At 44.1% G+C, this 24,138-nt stretch overlaps 1 protein-coding gene across 2 annotated transcripts in view; it reads right to left on the bottom strand.

The window, feature by feature from the left end:
- The window catches only part of Ak5 (adenylate kinase 5), a 201,232-nt gene that overhangs the window by 57,294 nt on the left and 119,800 nt on the right, over positions 1-24,138 (bottom strand). For both annotated transcript variants that reach the window (XM_052178928.1, XM_052178929.1), the window contains exons 7-8: positions 10,998-11,088; positions 5,230-5,306 (exon numbers count right to left, since the gene is read on the bottom strand). In XM_052178928.1, coding sequence (XP_052034888.1) covers positions 5,230-5,306; positions 10,998-11,088 — 168 coding nt within the window. The remainder of the gene's footprint in view (positions 1-5,229; positions 5,307-10,997; positions 11,089-24,138) is intronic.

Below are 24,138 nucleotides of genomic sequence, written 5' to 3'. Positions count from 1 at the left end.
TATTTGGTGTGCAGACACAGGCAACAGGGGCTCACTGCGGAACTTGGGGGAAGGCCAACTCATGACTGTGGCTGAGCCTCTCTGAGGAGAGTGTATGCAGTGAAGTGTAACAGGGCCACAGTTGCCATGAACGTGGGCTTGAGTAGTGAGTCAGTGACGAGTTTAGCAAGGGAATGGAAACTGAATGACAAGAGAAGCAGCATACGGAGAGGTCAGACCGTGGGGCTATGGCCTCAGGCTAAGACCAGGAGCTTTGCAGTTGAGTGGCTGCAGCTTACCAAGTCCACATCTCCTACTTCTTTGCATCATCTGGGCTGAGCCACTCACTATATGGGCCATGAGGTAACCCTAAGGGTTAGGGCTAAGGGTTAGAGTTAGAGTTAGGGGTTAGAGTTAGCATTAGAGTTATGGTTAGGGTTAGCAGTAGGGTTAGGGGTTAAGTGTTGGAGTTATGGTTAGGGGTAAGGTTATGATTAGGGGTTACAGGTTATGGTTATGGTTAGGGTATAGAATTAGGGCTTGGGTCAGGGGTTATGGTTAGGGTCTCTATGTTACCAAACATGGCACGAAAGTCATGCTCAGTTAAGACCAGTCAGCCACTACTCAAGACTAGGCTCAGTGCCCCCAAGTGCCCAACCCTCCATGATCTCTTTGGAAGTCACCCATAAAAGGCCCCAAGGGAAGAAGGCAGGTGAACTTTGGTTTAAGATACAATTACAGCCTAGGGTGTTTCCCGCCCTGGCTCTGGACTCAGTTCTCTGGATTTGAGCTCTGGTTCGACCTCTTGGGTTCTCAGATTTGTCTCTAGTTGCCTGCCTAATTTCTTGGTGCTTCAGTTTCCACAACAACAAAATATGGCATAGACGTAATCACCTTTCTCCCCTGTACTTTCCTGAGGATGAAATCACCTAAAAGAAATGAATGAATGAGGAGGACTCTAGGAATGGTAGACACTAACGTGAAGAGAATATCAAGGATCAAGTCCATAGCGAAGCATGCCTGCTGCGAAGATCTGTCTGTTGCTCAACTGAAAACAGTCGTACTGTTTTTATTTTTTTTGTTTTCATTTTCTTTGTTAAGAATAGTATATATTTAATTTCAGCAAAAAGACAAGTCACGTTTTGTCTTCCTTTGGAAGCAATGAAGACATGGTTCAAACACAACTCTGCCTCTCCACCTTCAGTTTGACTTGGTTGGCTTACATTTTCTAAAGGCTTAAAATACATCACCTGAGAACTACGTGGAGGTCAGGTTTCACACCCCACAAATATTGTCTTATTGGCTCTCTGCCATACTCATTTACTTTTATATTGTTGTGACGCTTTCACTCTGAGTCACTGCAGCAGAGACCAGATGGCTTGCAAGGTCTAAGACATTTGTTATCGGGTTCTTTAAAAAGAATTCAGGGAAATTTATAGTGTCAAATGCACCAAGGTCAAGAGTAATAACTACTAAGAAGTGTCACCTGGAACTGGCCATAGGTTTAAGGAACCTTGATCGTAGTAGCTCCTTTGGAGTGGAGAAGCAGATGTTGGTGTCTGGAACACCTAAGTTTGCTGTCTGACTCTGACCTGTCAGCTGTGTGGCCCTGGGGGGTCTCTCACCTCAGTGTTCCTCAGCTGCACCTGGGTGCCCGAGAGGCTTTCTTGTATGGGTTAGCAGCAACACATCATAAGTCACTGGGCATGGCACCCGATTCATCGTGCACTCCAGACAGCGAGTCCAGGTGCACTGTTTAATCTGCTGCCGCTACATTGCTATGCCTTGTCATTTGAAGGCCTGGTTTTTGTCTCTTGTGTGCTGACACCTGGTGTTGTGTGTCACCCGTTTGCTGAGGTCATCCACTCAGCCAGACGTCTATCTATCACTTTGCTCAGCCCCACTCCCTGTATCTCAAGCTCCCTTACCCCTGCTTGGTTTTTCCTGTGCTTCTCACATCTGACAGCCTAGATAATTTACCCACACAGTATCCTTCAGTTTACTGTGTCTCCTTTGCTAGGAGACAAGCCTCCTTCTGAGACAAGCCTTCTCATCTGCTCAATGAGTATATATTACAACTACCTAAAATGCAATGTGCAATTCAAAATGTGTCCAATGACTATATAAAGAAACACTAGCATAGACAGTTTTTTATATTCCTTATTGGATTGTGTTCTTTCAATCTAAGAATTTGTCTTTCTCATGTCTATAAAATTCTCAATCACTCTCTATTAAAGTGTGGCCTCTGTTCCATCATAATTCTTTTCTTCTGGAATGTTCAGAATATATATGCTGGTCCATTCTATTCTCTGTGTCTACTGAGTTCTGCCTCATACTAGACAACTGCTCAGACTTCTGCTTTATTTTAAGGCAATTTCATCTGCTCCTGCATCCTTTTTAAGTTGTGTTCCGGCAACTTTTCAAACAATTAATGGAATTTTTATTTCAATAACAATTATATTTTTGACACAAGTGTCTTGGTTACTTTTTCTGTACACAACAAAGGTAACTCAAGAAAGGAAGAAAGGAAGGAAGGAAGGAAGAAAGGAAGGAAGGAAGGAAGGAAAGAAGGAAGGAAGGAAGGAAGGAAGGAAGGAAGGAAGGAAGGAAGGCAGGCTTTATCTTGGCTCACAGTTCAAGGGTTCACAGTTCACGGCCCATCAGATGGGAGTCCAGGCAATGGGGAGCTGATCACATTACATTCAGTCACGATGTGGAGAGAAGGCCATGAATGTTTGTGTTCAGATAGTTCCCACAGTTTAGTTATGTAAACTGGGGAGTAGTGCCATCCTTCTTCATCATGGGTCTTAATCGTGAATATCCTCACAGGCACACCCAGGTCTAGCGCAGTCTCTCACAGGTGTGCCTCAAGGCTGGTCTCCTAAATAGTTCCGGATCCCGTCAAGTTGACAATCAACCATCCCACCTGTCAGATTCATTTATTTCCTTTTCCTTTCTCTTTCCACTCTTTCTGATAGTTGTCTTGTAGTTCCACTTTATTTCTTTATTTCTTCCCTTTGTGTCTTTGAACATTGAAGCATTCCTATGTAAGACTTCAGCGTTTACCATAGCTCTTGGGCACCGGAAGCCTCCTCCTTGTTAGAGGTTCCTTGCCATGGCTCTTCTGTTCACGTCGTCTATACATTTTAGATGCATGCTGTGAGTGGTGGCCATTTGCCTTAGCTGAGGCTTTAAGGGTCAGCAAAAGAAAAGATTTTGGCTATTCCTGGCTTGTCTTTCCAGGGTAGGATGGGAGGCAATACAGTGCGAGTCTTAGAAAACATGTGCTACACTTAGACATCTATATCGCCCTCTCCAAGGCCCAGGGAACATCATGGAAGACAGAACAAGAGGAGGGACTACTGTTCAGCACTTGTTCACCTGTGACATGGCCACGAAACTCCTGCACTCAGCAGCTGTGGTAACTTGTGAAGACTGGATGGGTCAACATCCTGTCATGGAGCAGGAGGAAGTTCACGAGGTCTTGCCCCTTCCTGAGGATGTGTAGGCAGCTAATAATTGCCGGAGGTGAGACGCTTTCTTCACTGTCGTGAGTGCAAATGTATTTGTAAATGTCCCCGACCCTTACGTGAGCAACCAGAATCACACTCATTGCGTCATCAAAATAAAACAAACAACAAAGCGTGAAAGTAAGAGAGGGCTCACACGGTGTGTAATCAACAGACATGGGGGAAGTCAAGAGAGGATAATGGGGCAGATACGACCAAAATTCATTATGGAAACTACACAGTGAAAGCCATTAATATCTGTAACTAGCATATGCTAATGGAAATATCATGTACAAAAAAGTGCATCCTTCCATCCCCACTCTGACCCCTATTAATGTGATCATGGGCCAATGACTCTATCTGTGAAGTAGAAACCATAATCCTACCTGTGGAGAATTAGTCCAAAAGTCAGCACAGAGCCTATGGCTTAGTTCTCCATTGCAGGACATGCTTAATAGCTATTACCAGGTTCTATAAATGCATGTGACCATCCTGTGTTACACACCTGTCAATAATCCCACGTTTTATCATGGAAGGTACTTAATTTATGAACACACACAGAGTACACAGCAAGTCATGTGTGGATGTCAGTCAGACACATTTGCGTCAGTTATTAGAAATGGGGGCAGAAGCCATCCTAAGAACACACTAGGCTCTCCATCACTTCTGAGAAGCAGTGACAGGAGTAGGCACAGAGGCTTAGATGTCATCTTTAAGGGAAAAAAAAGAAACCTAAAGCCTAATTAGGAAGTTAGATCATTTGCCAACTCTTTTGGATCACTACAATACAGCAGTGGAGAAAGTTCTTGCTGAGAGGAAAATGACCCAGATGTAATTCTTCAGTTTTTTTCCAAAGGGCACACACGTTTTGCTCATTGGCCATGTTTTCCTTGGGCATCGCTCCCTGCAGAGTTAGATACAGAACAGCTACAGATCTCGGAGCCTGTGGCGAATGCTAGCTGTGGCGTCACCTATTACTTGGAAGGTAGAATGTATTCATTGCCTTCCTCATTGCTCTGACAGATGTCAAGACAAGAAGCCAAAGGGAGGAGAGGTTTATTTTGACCCAGGGTTGGGATCTGTCTCTGGCAGGTAGGCGCAGCGGAGGACGCAGCAGAGGACAGAGGCCGGAGCACATGCTCTGAGGCTGTGGAGACAGGGGCATCCCGCAGTTCCTTTGAACCTTGGTGAATTTGTGGGGTGGGGACAGGGCCTGCTATTCAGGGGCTTCCTCTTTCTTCTTTCATTCAGGCTGGGATGGCAGGTCCTTTACTCCGACCTCTCTGTCAGTAGATCTCTTACTCTGACCTCTCTGTCAGTAGATCCCTTACTCCGACCTCTCTGTCAGTAGATCCCTTACTCCGACCTCCCTGTCAGTAGATCCCTTTGCCCAAGGTACAGCTCATTCCTGCCTTCTGCATTTATTGATCCACTCCACTAGACAAAATTAACCACCATAGCGCGTAGGCCAACTCCTGGGCCAGAGGAACTTATTTGCATCTGAGGGAATTTCCATCCTACGCCCCTCCCTCCCTCACTATCTGCTTTGGGTCTGTGGATGAGGGACTGTGAAGACGGAGGGCAGCTAAAGGCTGCAGGTGACCGACCATGCTTAGCAGGAAACCCATTATCAGTGATCTGTCAAGACCCAATCAAGTGAAAACTTCAGTTTTTATATTCATAAAACACAAAGACTAGAATGAAAAACATTTAAATAGAAAATACTTGTAGGTTTAGTTACCTGGTTATCGTAATCTGATCCTGTGTCGATAATCTCTCCAGCGTCAAACATCATGGAAGGGTCAAGGTCGCTTGAATCTAAGTTTAAGAAAGACAAGGTTGTTACCTGATGGAGACTGTGTGCTTCCACAGCACATTTATACATCCCTCCATCTGCCACACTCTGTGTCTGGCTGGTGGTAGAGGGCACAGACACTCTGGACCTGGTCCCAGTCCTCAGAAGCACAAGCTCTGGAGGAGGCTGATTTGTCAACAGCAAGATCCGGAAACCGGAAAGCGTGAGGCTCTAAAGCATCCGTGCGGATGACAGTGGGATTGAGATTCTTCACAAGAAACTGATTCAGGGATTGGAACTAGGAGAGTGAATACGAGCGTTCAGGAGAAATGGCTTCAGGATGTTCTAGAGCAGCCGGAATACAAGGAACCCCATGAACAGAGCGGAGGAAGAACAAGGAACTTCCAGACTAAGAATCGACCTTCCCATTCTGAGGCGGGACTTTCGCCTCAAGCCTGTGGGTCACCTTAGCCTCTGTTCTAGTTTCACTTTTTTTTGCTGTGACAAATCCCTTGACAAAAGGAAAGACATTGTGTGGCATCCAATCCCAGGTTTCACTTCACAGCTGAGAGGAGAGGCAGGGACTCGAGCATCTGGGCATTCACATCCAGAGTCCAGAGCAGGGAGATGACATAACAGAGTCCTGTCGGCTGCCTACCCACACCCCTTCTCTCTCCCTGCACAGCCCAGGGCCCAGCCCGGGAAATGGCGGTGCCCAGATTCAGGCGTTGCATATCCTGGCAGTCCCCTCTGATGTGCCCACACACCAGCCACGTCTACACAACACTTCAGTTGAGTCTCTTGCTTGATGATTCTAGACTGTGTCAAGCTGACAGTTGAAATTACTCATCATGTTCCCCAAAGGTGAGAAAAATCCGGTTTACTAACAGGAAGACTGTTTCTTCTTGGTAGTATAGTGCATTGAATCACTTGCCATTAATCCCCAAGGCTTGGGTTTAAGCCATTGATTTCCACCACGGCATTCTTGTAGCACGGGTGACTTGATACCCTCACTAAACAACTCTTTCCTCTGAGAGACATGCCACCAACCTAGGTACACACACCTCCCTGACCCGAAAAGTGCTGCCCATAAAAGGTGTATGTATTCCGTGAATAACAAACCGCCTCACAGTTCGCTAGAACTGGGCCTTGACATAGAATCTGAACTGGAGAATACTTAATAAAGGTAGATTTATTATGACAGTAAACGCTGCACACATTTCTTAGAAACAGTTCAGTGCCTGAGGTATGGCTTCACATTCCTTTTAGGACTAGAGTTAAGGTGTCTTCTCACCCAGGGTTTTTCCCTCTTCCCTGCTTTCCTTCTTCTCCCTTCCCCCTTCTTTCACTCCTCTACCCCCTTTCTAGGAGGGATAGATCCCACTTTTAGTTCAGGCTGGCTTTGAACTTGTGAAGCTGCAGCCTCAAGCTCTAAAGGAGTCGAGGCACATGTGTGCCACTACACACGACTGCTCCGCTCTGATCATTGCTGACCCTACTTTGCCAAACTGAGAAAGCACTCGCTGTTAGACCATTGTTTGCGGTTTTATTTGCCTTTCTATTTCTCTGGGATGGAGTTTGACTGTCCCAGGATGATCTGAGACTTGGGACAGGCGTCACCGTGTGCTAGGGATGACAGAACCTGGAGTTTCCATTTCTCCTCTTTCTCCCACACATGGCTGACAACACACTCCAAGTAGGACAACCCAAACTGCCTCTCAGGGCAGCGTGCCATGCGGGCGAGGACCTGAGGGCGTGGCTGTCTGTCAGCATTCTGAGACAAGGAGGGACAGTAAATGCATCCCAGAGAAACACATCACAGGGGCTGTGAAATATCAGGGCTGGAGTCACTGAGTCTAGTTCCAGCCGGGACAGTCGCGTTTCCTTTCTGGGCGGCTTTTGTGGGCATCAGTGTTAACCATGACATGAAGGCACCCGTGGTCTCCAGTGCAGATGCTGTCTACTTGACTAGTCATGTGGAGGACGGGGTGTGGGCCGAAGTGTTTTCCTAATCTCTGACTTGCCTCCGAGTGATTCCTACGGAGACCACAGAAGTGGAACACAAAGTCTTCCTGAACACACAGCAGTGAGGAGTCCCTTGTCCTACTCAGTTTGCTGAATTGGAGGTCCTTCTTGCAGTTGTTTTCAGAAAGTATAGTCTGAAAGGCCCTCAAACAACCCAGCGGGCAGGAGCCACGTGCTAGCTCTTCAAACAGCAGCAAATTCATTAGAAAATAATTTCCACTAATAATTTCAGAATGAAAAGATATTTGATTAAAATGAACTTCCTGCTTAGGAGGAAGAGGAGATCAATTATCCTTCCTAATCAAGGGCTTTGACAGAAACCTTACTGTGTCACTAAGGGATGGCATTTCTTGACACACGGTTGCCACTGGCAACTGTAGTGTTAGCGCATCTCAGATGAGAGACAAGGCGTCATTATCAGCTCAGATAATGAGCGAATGGCTTGTATTTTTAAAAGCACTGGTTGCTCAATGTTCTGGAAATGGGGACTTTACTAATAAACAGCCCAAGGCTCAGCAAATGAACTGGGGAGACAAACACAGGCCGATGTTCCCGTTCGGACTTATCTTTCAATCAACACACAAGGCCATGACACAGCAGACATGATTTCCTATCTCAGAAATGACACAGGATTCAGACACTTGATTAAAGCGGTCGCTTGGATTTCATCTTCCCCCCACGCCCCTTGAGTTTTTCAGTTTATCTTCAGATTTAACGATATCCTTTCCTTAGGTAACAGAAAGGCCTAAGCTGGCACGACTCCCCGCCTAGAGCACCTGGTGCCATTTGTTATGGCGTAGGATGGTCTTCAGTAATGCTGCCTTCAGGTTGTCTTTGATTTAAGCGAGAGCCAGAGACAAAGGGCTTTAAAGGGCAGCAGAGGTGAACTGAACCATACTGCTTTTGGGGACAGAGTCATAGATGTCAATCTGAAGTTGCAGGAAAACACACTTGGCACTTGGCATGCCAAAGACCCTGCTGCAATGGGGCTTCCTGAGCCACGGAGGGCAGCTGTGAATGAGACTCTTCTACCTCTCTGTTAGCAGAAACAATACCTCCTGTTTCTACTTCTGTTAACTTCTTAGGATTATGTTTCAAGATAGAATATATAAAACACAATTTAGACATTATAGGCATTCTGTTCAGAGATGCCAAGTGTCTGGAGGTGACCCACAGGACTTGTGCATTTTGCCTCCACGCACGCTGTTCATACATGCATTCCCTCTGTGCACACTCTGTTCTTCCTGTCAGTGTCTGCCCTGCGTTTCAGAATCCCACTCTTACACCACGGCATGGGCGAGTCAGCCACATTTTGTGGCAGAACTCCTTTGAGGAACAGCATGATATTTATCTGTATTGTCTCGAGTGAGAAGAGACAGGGTTGGTTCTTCAGTGACTCTAGGACAGGGATGGAGAGAAGGCAAGAAGGGAGAGACAGGAGAGATGAATCTGGAGGAAGGAGGGCAAAAGGTTGTCTAAGACATGGTGTCTCCCCATGAGTCTCCACGTTCTTTGCAAAAGCACAGCTCATATACAGTCTCCCCAGTGGGACAGAGAGCCCATTTATCCACAAACTCTTTACCAAAACCCTCGTTCCAATGGCCTGATGAGGCAGGTGCCCAGTCTCCTCTTTCTAGATAACAAAAAACAAGCCCATGGAGATAGACTGGCACATAGGTAGGTAGAGATGGATCTGCTGAAAGTACTAATGGGCTCCACAGAGGAGGGGCTTTGAGGAACGGTGCAGAGGCCATGGGCCTGCGGCATAGAGGAAAAGGCAAAGGAGCCACAGGTACACACTGGGGCTCAAGGGGAGGAGCTGGCGAGCCTGTGAGATGTCAGTGGGGGGCGGGCAGCTAGAAAGGCTTTTTATACTATCTCCTGTGAGACTCATACTGAGTAACACACACACACACATACACACACACACACACACACACACACACAGAGAGAGAGAGAGAGAGAGAGAGAGAAAGAGAGAGAGAGAGAGAGAGAGAGTAAGAGAGTAACAGACAGACAGACAGACAGACATCCTCACTGAGTCTTGAAGACATCACTCTTAAATAGAGGCACAAAAGAGGATCTGGTCCACTAAGATGAGCTGGGACACTGGAAGCACACTTGGAGACAGGCACTCAGCATGACTGGAAGAGCAGGCAAAGGCCAGAGGCGGGAGCTAAGCCAATCAGAGAACTCCAAGGAGTGTAGCTGAGGGGTGGAGGTGGTGCTATACCAAGCATGGGAGAGCTGAGGATTCTGGGAGCCTAGATATGAGAAGGGCACTGGGACCCAGCCTGCAGAAGTCACAGGAGGTGGGGCAGCTAGAGCAGAGTTCTCTGAGGTTCTCAGTAACCTCTCACAGTCAGGAGAGCCCCAACTGGAAGACGCAAGGCTACCAACGCTGTGGAAGCATTGTGGATTTCCATGGGGCGGTTGAGGAGTGACAACTGACGCAGCGGTGAGAGCAGGAACGTCTCTGGCTAACTCTGGAAAAGAGGTGAATCGAGTTTACACACATCCCTTCTGGACCATTAGTGCTGGAGCCTGAGGGTTTTTTTTATTTGTTTTGTTTTGGCTTTAGCAGGTTCAAAGAAAAGCCAGAGCCTGCTGTTTTCAGAGTAGCTGATTTATCTGAATATAGTGTGAACGTAGATAATACAGTATCAGTCAGCTAGTCAGTCAATCAATCAATAAATCAACTCATCATCTATGTACACCAATCATCTAGTTATTATCTGATGTCCATAGCAGTCTCTCATCTCTCCTCTACATAATACACTATCAGTCATCTCCATTGATCATCTAGATATTTATATCTATTATCTATAGCTATTTTATCTCTCATTTATTTATCATCTATTTTCTATTATACATCTCTGCATCTCTTTATCAGTTAGTATCTATCTATCATCTATCAACATATACCTCTATGATTCTATCTATTTTGTAGTGTAGGGAATTTAACCTAGGGCTACGCACACATCAGACAAGCATTATACCATGGAACTATTTCCTCAGCTCCCGAACCTTTATTTTTAAACTTAATTAACTTGTTCTCAATTCTTTTGCACTGTGATTTCATAAAGCAAAAGCCAAAAGTTCTAGAATCTAAATTTAAAAAAAATTGAGGGTGATTTACACAAAATGATGAGTCCAGAAAAAGGGGTGCAGACAGACAGACAGACAGACAGAGAAGCATGGAGAGTGTAATCACGTCAGGTATGGGTCCTCTCTCAAGTGTCCCATGACAGAGCTCCCCTGTTGAGGGCTTAGAAGAGGAGGAGAAAAATGAGCTATGGGGTGGGATGGGTGTAGCTGCCAGAGGAGAAGGATGCTCTCTCTGGGCAGACCAAGACGAAGCTGTGCAGGTTAGAGGGGCCTGAGGACTGTAACCTGCTATAGGTGCACAAGATACGGGGCAATCTGGGTTTGTTTCTACTATGGAGACATAGGTGCTGTGTCACATCGCGGTGATTAAGGATCTGTATATACGATGACAAGAAAAGCATCAGTAAATGCACGGGGACATTTTTAGCCTTTCCCTTCTACTTAGTTTTTTACTCTTTATTTTTGAGTAAGAAAGAACGAGGGTAAGTATATGACCTCATTCAGAGCTTCAGCCACTGACAGAAGTCCTGGCTCATCTGGGAGTTGATCGAGATCTGAAGCTGAGGGACGGGGAGACTTACCTGTCGGAGCCTCTTTGTGTGGAAACAACTTGCTGTCGACAGCCATGCTGATGTCACGGAATACTGTGTCTTCATCGCGGTCGGCGTCAAACTGGGGGAAACCGAGACAGACAAGTTTGCAACGTGAGACACAATCAAGTTGAGTCTGGAAACGAGTGTGCATCATTCAGTCGTGTCTCTGAGGAGGCGGGAGTTAGCGCAGCTGTGTCTTTAACCACATCTTTCGAGAGTCTTTTAATTCAGATCTCTGGCCACATGGGGAAAGGCAATAGGAAGAAAATGTCCAGTCACTATGGCTAAGAAAGTGGGCAGCCTTTTCTCAGCATAGACAGCAAAGTTCTGAATAGATAATTGAAATTCACTTATGGGTTTCTGATTTAGTTTGTCTAATAAAAAGTAAAAATATATAGTTATAAACAACAGTGGTAAAGATTTCCTATCTATCTATCTATCTATCTATCTATCTATCTATCTATCTATCTATCTATCATCTGCCTATCTATCCATCCATCCATAATATCTATCTATCTATCTATCTATCTATCTATCCATCCATCCGTCTATCTATCTATCTATCTATCTATCTATCTATCTATCTATCTATCTATCTACTGTCTATCCATCCAAAATTATTTGTCTGTCTGTCTATCTCTATCTATGTATCATGTCTGTCTATCCATCCATAATATCTATCTATCTAACTACTGTCTATCCATCCATAATTATTTGTCTGTCTATCTCTACCTATGTATCATGTCTGTCTATCCATCCATAATATCTATCTATCTATCTATCTATCTATCTATCTATCTATCTATCATCCATTATATCTGTCTGTCTATCTCTGTCTATGTATCATGTCTGTCTATCCATCCATAATATCTATCTATCTATCATCCATTATATCTGTCTGTCTATCTCTATCTATGTATCATGTCTGTCTATCCATCCATAATATCTATCTATCTATCTATCTATCTATCTATCTATCTATCTATCTAACTACTGTCTATCCATCCATAATTATTTGTCTGTCTGTCTATCTCTATCTATGTATCATGTCTGTTTATCCATCCATAATATCTATCTATCTATCTATCTATCTATCTATCTATCTAACTACTGTCTATCCATCCATAATTATTTGTCTGTCTATCTCTATCTATGTATCATGTCTGTCTATCCATCCACAATATCTGTCTGTCTATCTATCTATCTATCTATCTATCTATCTATCTATCTATCTCTCATCTATATCTGTCTGTCTATCTATCCATCCATCCATAACATCTATCTATCTATCTATCTATCTATCTATCTATCTATCTATCTATCTATCTATTGAGTATACATTGTATATGAGTATGCCCAAGTATATACAGGTGTGCATGCATATGTGTGTGCATGCATGTGCAGGCTGTAAGTTGATGTTTGGTGTCTAGGATTTCTTTGAAATTTTTACTCTGTGTGTGTGTGTGTGTGTGTGTGTGTGTGTGTGTGTGTGTGTTTATGTGTCTGGTATACTCATCTGTGTAGAAGTCAGAGGACAACCTTAGATGCGAACCCTCATCTTCCACCTTGTTTGAGACAAGCTCTTGTCTATCACTGCGCACAGCAGTCTAACTGTCTTATTGGTTATTCTCCAGTCTCAAGCTCTCTCTCACCACTGAAATGCTGGATTGCAAAGACACACAACTATGCCTGTCTTAATGTGGGCTCTGAAGATCCAAACTCAAATTCTCCTGCTTGTTTCCCCACTGAGACAGCTGTTCTGTTACTCAAAGGGTCATAACTCACAGAGGTCACAGGGTAATTTCTGTGATGTCATTTAATGAGAGGACTGAAGAGGGCAACTGGAGATTTCAAGATGACCAAACTTTCTAGTCTGAACACAGTGTGCATTTTCACATGACAAACAAATGAAAAGAACTTTTTAAGGCTCCAAAGAAACACCTAGAATTGCAAAGAGAGTTAGAGAGGAGGGAGCACTAGCAAAGACCTAGATTACAGAGAATTACAGAGGCAGGCGCAGAACTGGGCATCACACAAGGAGTACACAGCCACCCACGTTCTCAGTGGCAGAAACATGTCTTTGTCTTTGTTTGACCATGTGGTCTGCAATCAACAGGCTTCATAAATCTCCCTGGGGATAGCTTCCCCAGCCAGCTATCCCAGATGTACCAGGCCCAGTGGGAAGGCATCAACTCAATCCTCCTGCAGGGACTCACCTTTAATTAAACCTAGGAATGAGTCTGAGGGAAACAAATGGGCTGTGTTACTAGCACTGATTCAGCTTCATATTTCCCCTGAGTGCCGTTCACTAACCATCAACTCAACTTGAGCTTTAGAAATGGTTTCTTCTCTCTCACTGTCAACCAGAACTCTCCCCCACTGCCTTTCTCCTACACCACAGGAGGCTCCTTGGCTTCAATAGCTGGCCCCCTCATCATGGAACATCTGTGCTAGTGATCTGTTGGTGAGCCAGTAATAGGCAGATCCCTGGGGTCTGCTGGCCAGCCTCGGAAATAAAAATAAAGCCACGGGTGGGTCAGCGGGAAAGATCACTGACTGCTTTTCCAGATGACCTGGGCTTGATCTCAAGCACCCACAGGACACCTCAAAGACACTGTAATTCCACTCCCAGGTTGTTTCATGCCTTTTTGGGCTCCACATTCATAGCTCTTATGTGATACACAGATATGCATGCAAACAGAATACCCGCATGCATAAATAACAATAAATAAATAAATAAATCCAAGAAACAAAACAAAACAAAACCAACAAGGTGAATAGCCCCTGAGGAATGACATCATCTTCTTCCCACATACATGTGCACACACATGTACATGCACACACATGTACACGCATACACACCTAAATACACACAAATGCTCATACACGCACACATGCTCTCTGTTACATGTTTGAAAATGCCTCTCTAAGTCACAGACTGCTTAGTGTTCTTATTTTTTCAACTTTTCTGTTCTATGAGTAAAAATGGTAAAGATTGCATTAAAATTGTAATACTTTAAAGTCTCACAGTGCCTGCAGTGAAGCCAGCAGACGGCAGTGGTGAATCTGACGCCAATGGAATCACTTTGCAGGAGTGGGTTCAAAAGCTTCATAAGCCACCATAAAACCTGAAAGAGTCACACCTACACAGAGTGGTGGTGGGCGGGGCATACAGGGATAGTCTGTGTTCGAGATAGAGCATCCCTGTGTTTTTATTTGGATTCCTGTAGCTCAGCTCTGTGGAAACAAACTCTTTAGAACTTGTCTCTTCAAAACAGGAATTAGGGAAAGAAGATGTGAAAGAGGACTCGATTCTGTCAGGATTCTGTGCAGAAGGATGGGTGCAGGGCACCTGGAAGCCATGGAGAGCAGACTCGAAGGCTCATCGTCTCTGCCTTAGCTTACTGGAATTCAGATGCCAAGTCAACAGTTTTGTTAGGAAAAGTCACCAGACTAAAGAGATTCCAGACAAGCCTGTTAGGATATTTACAAAATGCCTTAAGAAAAAACTGCCTTTAAGGTGAAGCCGTAACAATGTAATTGGGACTTGGGTTTGTTTTGTGATTGGAATCTAAGAACAAAGGGGAAGCTCAAGATAACCCTGGTTAGTCTTGTGTCATTAACCCAGAGAACTGTGAAAACAGTCATCTGTGCGACACATTGCTGGGAAACACTCTACTGTGATGGTCGTTGGCTGTGTATTTTAGACAGTCTCCGAAACAACATTGTTTGGATGTATTTCCATCCCTGTGCAACCCCTGCCACGGACATGTGCACAGGAACACCCTCACACACACAGGATTCAAACAACCTCTGGTCTGGGGACGTCCCTCCCTGGTGAGTGATCGCCTGCTTCCTGTGAAGCTGTGAGTTCATCCCCAGCACTACAAAAACAGCCAATCACTCAAACAAAACCAAAACAAGAACCAGGTTTCAAGGGATTAAATAAGCCTTCTAAGATCATGTTAGTGGCAGAGACAGGGGCTGAGTATACTTGTGACCACACCAAAGTGTGAACTCTATAGGCTGCCAATGCGGCAAGGTTGAGCTCTGCCTGGCGTTTCGGTACAAAGTATTGAATGCTCCTCTGTGTATGCCAGGCTAGCCACCCAGGAGCTTCTAGACAATTCTTTTTTTTTTTATTCGATATAATTTATTTACATTTCAAATGATTTCCCCTTTTCTAGCCCCCCACTCCCGAAAGTCCCGTAAGCCCCCTTCTCTTCCCCTGTCCTCCCACCCACCCCTTCCCACATCCCCGTTCTGGTTTTGCCGAATACTGCTTCACTGAGTCTTTCCAGAACAAGGGGCCACTCCTCCTTTCTTCTTGTACCTCATTTGATGTGTGGATTATGTTTTGGGTATTCCAGTTTTCTAGGTTAATATCCACTTATTAGTGAGTGCATACCATGATTCACCTTTTGAGTCTGGGTTACCTCACTTAGTATGATGTTCTCTAGCTCCATCCATTTGCCTAAGAATTTCATGAATTCATTGTTTCTAATGGCTGAATAGTACTCCATTGTGTAGATATACCATATTTTTTGCATCCACTCTTCTGTTGAGGGATACCTGGGTTCTTTCCAGCATCTGGCAATTATAAATAGGGCTGCTATGAACATAGTAGAGCATGTATCCTTATTACATGGTGGGGAATCCTCTGGGTATATGCCCAGGAGTGGTATAGTAGGATCTTCTGGGAGTGAGGTGCCCAGTTTTCGGAGGAACCGCCAGACTGATTTCCAGAGTGGTTGTACCAATTTGCAACCCCACCAGCAGTGGAGGAGTGTTCCTCTTTCTCCACACCCTCTCCAACACCTGCTGTCTCCTGAATTTTTAATCTTAGCCATTCTGACTGGTGTAAGATGAAATCTCAGGGTTGTTTTGATTTGCATTTCCCTGATGACTAATGAAGTTGAGCATTTTTTAAGATGCTTCTCCGCCATCCGAAGTTCTTCAGGTGAGAATTCTTTGTTTAACTCTGTACCCCATTTTTTAATAGGGTCGTTCGGTTTTCTGGAGTCTAACTTCTTGAGTTCTTTATATATATTGGATATTAGCCCTCTATCTGATATAGGATTGGTGAAGATCTTTTCCCAATTTGTTGGTTGCCGATTTGTCCTCTTGATGGTGTCCTTTGCCTTACAGAAACTTTGTAATTTTATGAGGTCCCATTTGTCAATTCTTGCTCTTAGAGCATATTCTATTGGTGTTCTGTTCAGAAACTTTCTCCCTGTACCGATATCCTCAAGGGTCTTCTCCAGTTTCTTTTCTATTAGCTTCAGAGTGTCTGGCTTTATGTGGAGGTCCTTGATCCATTTGGATTTGAGCTTAGTACAAGGAGACAAGGATGGATCAATACGCATTCTTCTGCATGCTGACCTCCAGTTGAACCAGCACCATTTGTTGAAAAGGCTATCTTTTTTCCATTGGATGTTTTCAGCCTCTTTGTCAAGGATCAAGTGGCCATAGGTGTGTGGGTTCATTTCTGGATCCTCAATCCTGTTCCATTGATCCTCCTGCCTGTCACTGTACCAATACCATGCAGTTTTTAACACTATTGCTCTGTAGTATTCCTTGAGGTCAGGGATACTGATTCCCCCAGATTTTCTTTTGTTGCTGAGAATAGTTTTAGCTATCCTGGGTTTTTTGTTGTTCCAGATGAATTTGATAATTGCTCTTTCTAACTCTGTGAAGAATTGAGTTGGGATTTTGATGGGTATTGCAATGAATCTGTATTTTGCTTTTGGCAAAATGGCCATTTTAACTATATTGATTCTACCAATCCATGAGCATGGGAGGTTTTCCCATTTTTTGAGGTCTTCTTCCATTTCCTTATTCAGAGTCTTGAAGTTCTTGTCATACAGATCTTTCACATGTTTGGTAAGAGTCACCCCAAGATACTTTATACTGTTTGTGGCTATTGTGAAGGGGGTCATTTCCCTAATTTCTTTCTCATCCTGCTTATCCTTTGAGTATAGGAAGGCCACTGATTTGCTTGAGTTTATTTTATAACCTGCCACTTTGCTGAAGTTGTTTATCAGCTGTAGCAGCTCTCTGGTGGAGTTTTTTGGGTCACTTAGGTAGACTATCATGTCGTCTGCAAATAATGATAGTTTGACTTCTTCCTTTCCAATTTGTATCCCTTTGACCTCCTTATGTTGTCGAATTGCCAGAGCTAGTACCTCAAGTACAATATTGAAAAGATAAGGAGAAAGGGGGCAGCCTTGTCTGGTCCTTGATTTCAGTGGGATTGCTTCAAGTTTCTCTCCATTTAGTTTGATGCTGGCTACCGGTTTGCTGTATATTGCTTTTACTATGTTTAGGTATGGGCCTTGAATTCCTGTTCTCTCCAAGACTTTAAGCATGAAAGGATGCTGAATTTTGTCAAATGCTTTTTCAGCATCCAATGAAATGACCATGTGGTTTTGTTCTTTGAGTTTGTTTATGTAGTGGATTGCATTGATGGATTTCCGTATATTGAACCAACCCTGCATTCCCGGGATAAAGCCTACTTGATCATGGTGGATGATCGTTTTGATGTGTTCTTGGATTCGGTTGGCAAGAATTTTATTGAGTATTTTTGCATCGATGTTCATAAGGGAAATTGGTCTGAAGTTTTCTTTCTTTCTTGGATCTTTGTGTGGCTTTGGTATCAGTGTAATTGTGGCTTCGTAGAAGGAATTGGGTAGTGTTCCTTCTGTTTCTATTTTGTGGAATAGTTTGAAGAGTATTGGTGTTAACTCTTCTTTGAAGGTCTGATAGAATTCTGCACTGAAACCATCTGGTCCTGTGCTTTTTTTGGTTGGAAGACTTTCTATGACTCCTTCTATTTCTTTAGGCATTATGAGACTGTTTAGATGGTCTAGTTGGTCCTGATTTAATTTTGGTATTTGGTATCTGTCAAGGAAATTGTCCATTTCCTCCAGATTCTCCAGTTGTGTTGAGTACAGTCTCTTGTAGTAGGATCTGATGATTTTTTGGATTTCCTCAGTTTCCGTTGTTATATCTCCCTTTTCATTTCTAAGTTTGTTAATTTGGATACTTTCTCTGTGCCCTTTGGTCAGTCTGGCTAAGGGTTTATCTATCTTGTTGATTTTTCTCAAAGAACCAGCTCCTGGTTTTGTTGACTTTTTGTATGGTTCTCTTTGTTTCTACTTGATTGATTTCGGCCCTGAGTTTGATGATTTCCTGCCTTCTACTCCTCCTGGGTGAAATAGCTTCTTTTTGTTCCAAGGCTTTCAGGTGTGTCATTAAGCTGGTAATGTATGCTCTCTCCATTTTCTTTTTGGAGGCACTCAGGGCTATGAGTTTTCCTCTTAGCAGTGCTTTCATTGTGTTCTATAGATTTGGGTATGTTGTGTTTTCATTTTCATTGTGTTCTAAAAAGTCTTTAATTTCTTTCTTTATTTCTTCCTTGACCAAGGTATCATTGAGTAGAATATTGTTCAGTTTCCACGTGTATGTGGGTTTTCTGTTGTTTTTGTTGCTATTGAAGACCACTTTTACTCCATAGTGATCTGATGGGATTAGTTCAATCTTCTTATATTTGTTGAGGTCTGTCTTGTGACCAATTATATGGTCGATTTTGGAGAAGGTACCATGAGGTGCTGAGAAAAAGGTATATTCTTTTGTTTTAGGATAGAATGTTCTATATATATCTGTTAAATCTAATTGGTCCAAAGCTTCAATTAGTTTCGTTGTGTCCCTGTTTAGTTTCTGTTTTCCTGATCGGTCCATTGAGGAAAGTGCAGTGTTGAAGTCACCCACAATTATTGTGTTAGATGCAATGTGTGCTTTGAGTTTTAGTAAAGTTTCTTTTACGAAAGAGGGTGCCCTTGCATTTGGAGCATAGATGTTCAGGATTGAGAGTTCTTCTTGTTGTATTTTTCCTTTGACCAGCAAGAAGTGTCCCTCAGAGTCTCTTTTGATGACTTTGGGTTGAAAGTCAATTTTATCTGATATTAAAATGGCTACTCCAGCTTGTTTCCTGAGACCATTTGCTTGTAAAATTGTCTTCCAGCCTTTTACTCTAAGGTAGTGTTTGTCTTTGACCCTGAGGTGTGTTTCCTGTAAGCAGCAAAATGTAGGGTCCTGTTTACATATCCAGTCAGTTAGTCTATGTCTTTTTATTGGGGCATTAAGTCCATTGATGTTAAGAGATATTAAGGAATAGTGATTGTTACTTCCTATCATTTTTGACGTTATTTTTTAAATTTGATTGCTTAATTTCTTTTGGGTTTGATGAAAGGTTACTATCTTGCTTTTTCCAGGGTGAAGTTTCCCTCCTTGTATTGGTGTTTTCCTCCTATTATCCTTTGTAGGGCTGGGTTTGTGGATAGATATTGGGTAAACTTGGTTTTGTCATGAAATATCTTAGTTTCTCCATCTACGGTGATTGAGAGTTTTGCTGGATACAGTAGTTTTGGTTGGCATTTGTGTTCTCTTAGAGTCTGCATGAGATCTGCCCAGGACCTTCTAGCCTTCATAGTCTCAGGTGAAAAGTCTGCTGTGATTCTGATAGGTCTTCCTTTATATGTTACTTGGCCTTTTTCTCTTACTGCCTTTAATATTCTTTCTTTGTTTAGAACATTTGGTGTTTTGATTATTATGTGACGGGAAGTATTTCTGTTCTGGTCCAGTCTGTTTGGAGTTCTGTAGGCTTCTTGTATATTCATGGGCATCTCTCTCTTTAGGTTAGGGAAGTTTTCTTCCATAATTTTATTGAAGATATTTGCTGGCCCTTTAAGTTGTAAATCTTCACTCTCATCTATGCCTATAATCCTTAGGTTTGGTCTTCTCATTGTGTCCTGGATTTCCTGGATATTTTGAGTTACAAGCTTTTTGCATTTTGCATTTTCTTTAACTGTTGAGTCCATGGTTTCTATGGAATCTTCAGCATCTGAGATTCTTTCTTCTATCTCTTGTATTCTGTTGTTGATATTTGCATCTCTGTCCCCTGATTTCTTTCCAAGGCTTTCTATCTCCAAAGTTGTCTCCCTTTGAGTTTTCTTAGTTGTTTCTACTTCTGATTTTAGATCCTGGATGGTTTTGCTTGGCTCCTTCACTTGCTTGTTTGTGCTTTCCTGTAATTCTTTAAGAGATTTTTGTATTTCCTCTTTCATGACCTCAGCCTGTTGACCAAAGTTCTCCTGTATTTCTTTAAGTGTTTTTTGCGTTTCCTCATTGTTGGCTTTTGTATTTTCCTGGATTTCTTTCAATGATTTTTGTGTTTCCCTTGCAAGGGCTTCTAACTTTTGATCCATTTTCTCCTGAATTTCTTTAAGTATGTCCTTCATGTGTTCCTGTACCAGCATCATGACCAGTGATTTTAAATCCAAATCTTGTTTTACTGGTGTGATGGGGTATCCAGGACGTGTTGGTAGAGGAGAATTGGGTTCAGATGTTGCCATATTGCCTTGATTTCTGTTAGTGACGTTCCTGCGTTTGCCTTTTGCCATCTAGTTCTCACTGGTATTAGTTGGTCTTGTCAGTGCTGGACTCACCAGTGCAAGTTGCCCCTTCCCAGTTGGCCTCTGGTGCACAGCTTACCTCCTGCACTGCTTGTAGACAGGGTGCTGGTGCCCAGGCTGTTCAGATCCCGAAGCAGGCACCCGAAGGCTCCCGCTGGGGCCCGCTGGATTCACCGGAGCACACCGACTTCTCCCCGCTGGCCGCCCGGAAGCCCCTCTAGCTTCTTGCAGGACCTGGAGATGTGGTGCTGCCACCCAGGCTGATCTCAGTCTGTCCGATCTCTCTGGAGTCCGAAACCAAGATGGAGGTGAGCCTCTCCTGACTGGCGGGAGGCCGAGTTCTGAAGTGGCTTCAGTGCAGCGAAAGGTGCTGCAAAACCACAGCTGCTTGCAGCCCGGCTGGTCAGCGAAGGTCAGTGGTCGTGGGCACAGGGTCTAACAGGACCCTGTGTCGCCTTGGTTCCACTGCTGATGGCCCTTCAGCTGGACCAGCCACTGCTGCACTGCCACCGACGCCGCTAGACAATTCTTTCCCCTCCGCCTATCTCTCTGTAGGATGGCAGGGATGACAGATGTGAGCCCCTGTGCTGGGATCTCGGGGGCTCCAGGTATCAGGCTGCTGAAGCAGGTAACTTTACACATCACTCTCCGCCCCTCTGCCCCCATTACTCACTGAGGGAATTCTGTGGGACGGATCCTGTACCAGGTTACAGTGACACAAGGAAGAAAGATTAATCCATGTTGGTTTTGTCCTCATTAAAGTACCGGATGATTAAAACACTTAGAGAGAGCCTGTTAAAGAAAAGGTTAAAAGGAGAGATGGAGAAGGGTGCTGTGCCCTGGGGGGGGGGGAGGAGGGAGGGGGGCGAGGACCGCAGCCAGTAAGCATCTCCCCCTTCTCTCTACTGCACTTAGCAGCACGTGAGTGCTGGTCAGGTGAGTGCGGGTCACGTGAGTGCTGGTCAGACCAAACCCAAACCGAACGGGAGAGGAAAGATAACTTAATTAAAGTCCTTTCTTTTCCTGTATGTTTCCCTGTTCCCTCTTTCTTCCCAGCATTCTTGCAATTTGAGGCCTTCAAAAACTATAAAGTTGTTAGATAAATATTTGAACCTTTGTCACAAAAGTTTGCAAACTAAAGAAGCTTGAGTCTTAGAAGCCCAATTTGGACTTTATGTGACACTGGTTCCTTTCCTAACTGCAGGCTCTGTTATCTCTCATGTTCCCAAGTTCTGAAAAGCACTGTGGAAGTCTGACACACACACACACACACACACACACACACACACACACACACACACACGCATTCATACACATGTACACAGTGGGAGCCATGAGATGTTTGACTGGGGCTAATTCTAGCCCTAGAAGATGGACAATGGACTCAGTCTTTTTGTTGTTTGTTTGTTGTCATTTCCTTCTCCTTCATTATTGATTTTTCTTAGTTGAGATGCTTCCTCTCTCTCATCACCATCCTCACCACCACCATCCGTGCTGGGGATGGAGCCCAGAGCCTGGCACACAATAGTCGAGCAATCACCCTTGATTTTCCGGATGATTTTCCTTTAAGTAAACTTAGGAATGAGTCTGAGGGAAACAAATGGGCTGTGTTATTAGCATTGATTCAGCTTCATATTTCCGAGGAAATCTATCTAACTACTGTCCATACATGTCCATAAAAACATATGGACATACGGGTGTATTCAAATTACATCTGGAAAACCGAGCTCACCATGTATCAACACTGCAACCGGATGCATCACCCTCACCAGGACCCTACAAAGAGAGGAGGATGCTAAATCCCAAGAAGTGAAGGCTATCACTGTGCACCCAGAGTGTGCATTAGGAGACTAGTGCATTAGGGACCAGGCTATTCCCACAGTCCTTTCCTCCCCTCCTCCTTTTCCCTCCCCTTCCTTCCCCTTCATTCCCTCCCCTCTCCTTCCCTCCCCTCTCCTCCCCTCCTTTCCCCTTCCCTTCCCTTTCCTTCCCTCCCCTCCATTCCCTCCCCTCCCCTTCCCTCCCCTCCTCTCCCTTCCCCTTTCTTCTCCCTTCCTGGCATCTCCCAGCATTGGGATCACTTGCCGGTACAAATAAATAAATGTTTCTGTCTTCTAGACTAGCTTTGATGGCCAAATATGCTCAGTTCATAATTATATGGAAGAGTCAATAGAAATCAAGTAGAATCAATGAGATCAGCTTAAAAAATTGTAAACTATGGGAAATGTGTCTGACGGGAATACAGGGCTGGCTGAGAAAAGGCGTACATAAGAAATGGAGTCCGGGTTTCAGCCAGTGCATACACAGTCGTTAACACTAAGAGATCCTCCTTCTCAAGAACCTTTACAAGCAGCACAGACAGGGTTTAGCACTCATGGAAACATTTTTGTTGAAACAGTGAATAATCAAACTGGATCGTCGAACAGCCACAGAAGGAGCTTGCTCAAGCTCTCCCGCGTTGGACGAATCTGTAAGGATTATACTGGGATGTATTTCAACTGAGGTCCATGAATGGACCAAGGCAATGCCTTTACCTTAGTGGATGTCAAGGTTGGTGACAAATGACTTATAATGCAGATCATTATCTAGAGTTCAGCAGGAGAAGGGCTGAGACGGAGTGTGCTTCTGTGATAAGGGGGCCGAGAGGCAGTAGCAGAGTGGGGAGGGTGTCTGGTCAGAGGTTGCCAGGCGTTCGTGTGCTTTCACAGGCAGGAGCAGCAAACCGAAGAAAGGAAGGGCCTTCCAGGGCCGGGACTAGCGTGTGGTGGAATGGAGATTTGAAAGCAAGTGAGGATGCTTCTGGGTTATCCATTGTCTTTCTTCTTGAAGGAGTTCAAGGCTTTCTTTGGATTGGGAGCAGAGCTTCCTACTGTCCCTGAAACCTCTGGCCATGTATCTGAACTGAATGAGGACCATGGGTGTGCACAAGAATGACAGTAATCACTGCAGGAAACAGTCGGCCTAGAAGGGAAGTACGTTTGAAGCTGAGAGACCCAGTGGAGAAAGCAGATGGAACTAGACCTTAGGTTCTTTTCTCTACGATTCTTCTGCTCTTAAAACTAAGTTGTTTTAGCTCTGGGAAGAACCAAACCATCCTCTTAATTGTCTTGTATCTTTTTCCTTCCTGTTTTTAGCTTGAGGGTTATGGCCAACTTCTGAGTTCTTTCAGTGCCTGTCTGGACTTCTTTCCCTTGCCTAATTTCCCCAGCTCCAATCCTCTGTGGTGTTAGCATTAGCCCCCTTCTCATTAAAAACAAACAGGCTGATCTTGGTTTCAGAGCAATTAACTTCTCAGCAAGTTAGGAAGTTCTCAGCAAGTTCTCAGCAATGATAGGAAGTAACTACAGGATAGAGAGTTGTTAAAAAATGTACTCACCGACTCTTCAGCTAATTGAGCAATTTGGACCCCCCCCCCCAAGTTTCAGGGAAAAAAATCATTAAGGTATGAGGAGGAAAAGAAAACGGAGAATGGGGAATCCAGCTTGTGATAGTGGAGTGAAGAAATGGACATTACAATCTGGTAGATGCTTCTGTGGCTAAGATCTCATGTGAATGTGGAAGACTCAGCCAGCAGGGTTAATTACTCCATTGGTCTAACGCGGCCTATGGCCCATGGGTTGCTTGTGGCTATAATGGCTATGAATGAGGCTCAAAAT

This window comes from Apodemus sylvaticus, chromosome 4, assembly GCF_947179515.1.
Source record: "Apodemus sylvaticus chromosome 4, mApoSyl1.1, whole genome shotgun sequence".
NCBI lineage: Eukaryota > Metazoa > Chordata > Mammalia > Rodentia > Muridae > Apodemus > Apodemus sylvaticus.
The sequence above is the reverse complement of the archived record's forward strand: the minus strand, read 5'-3'. Positions and strand labels throughout refer to the sequence as shown.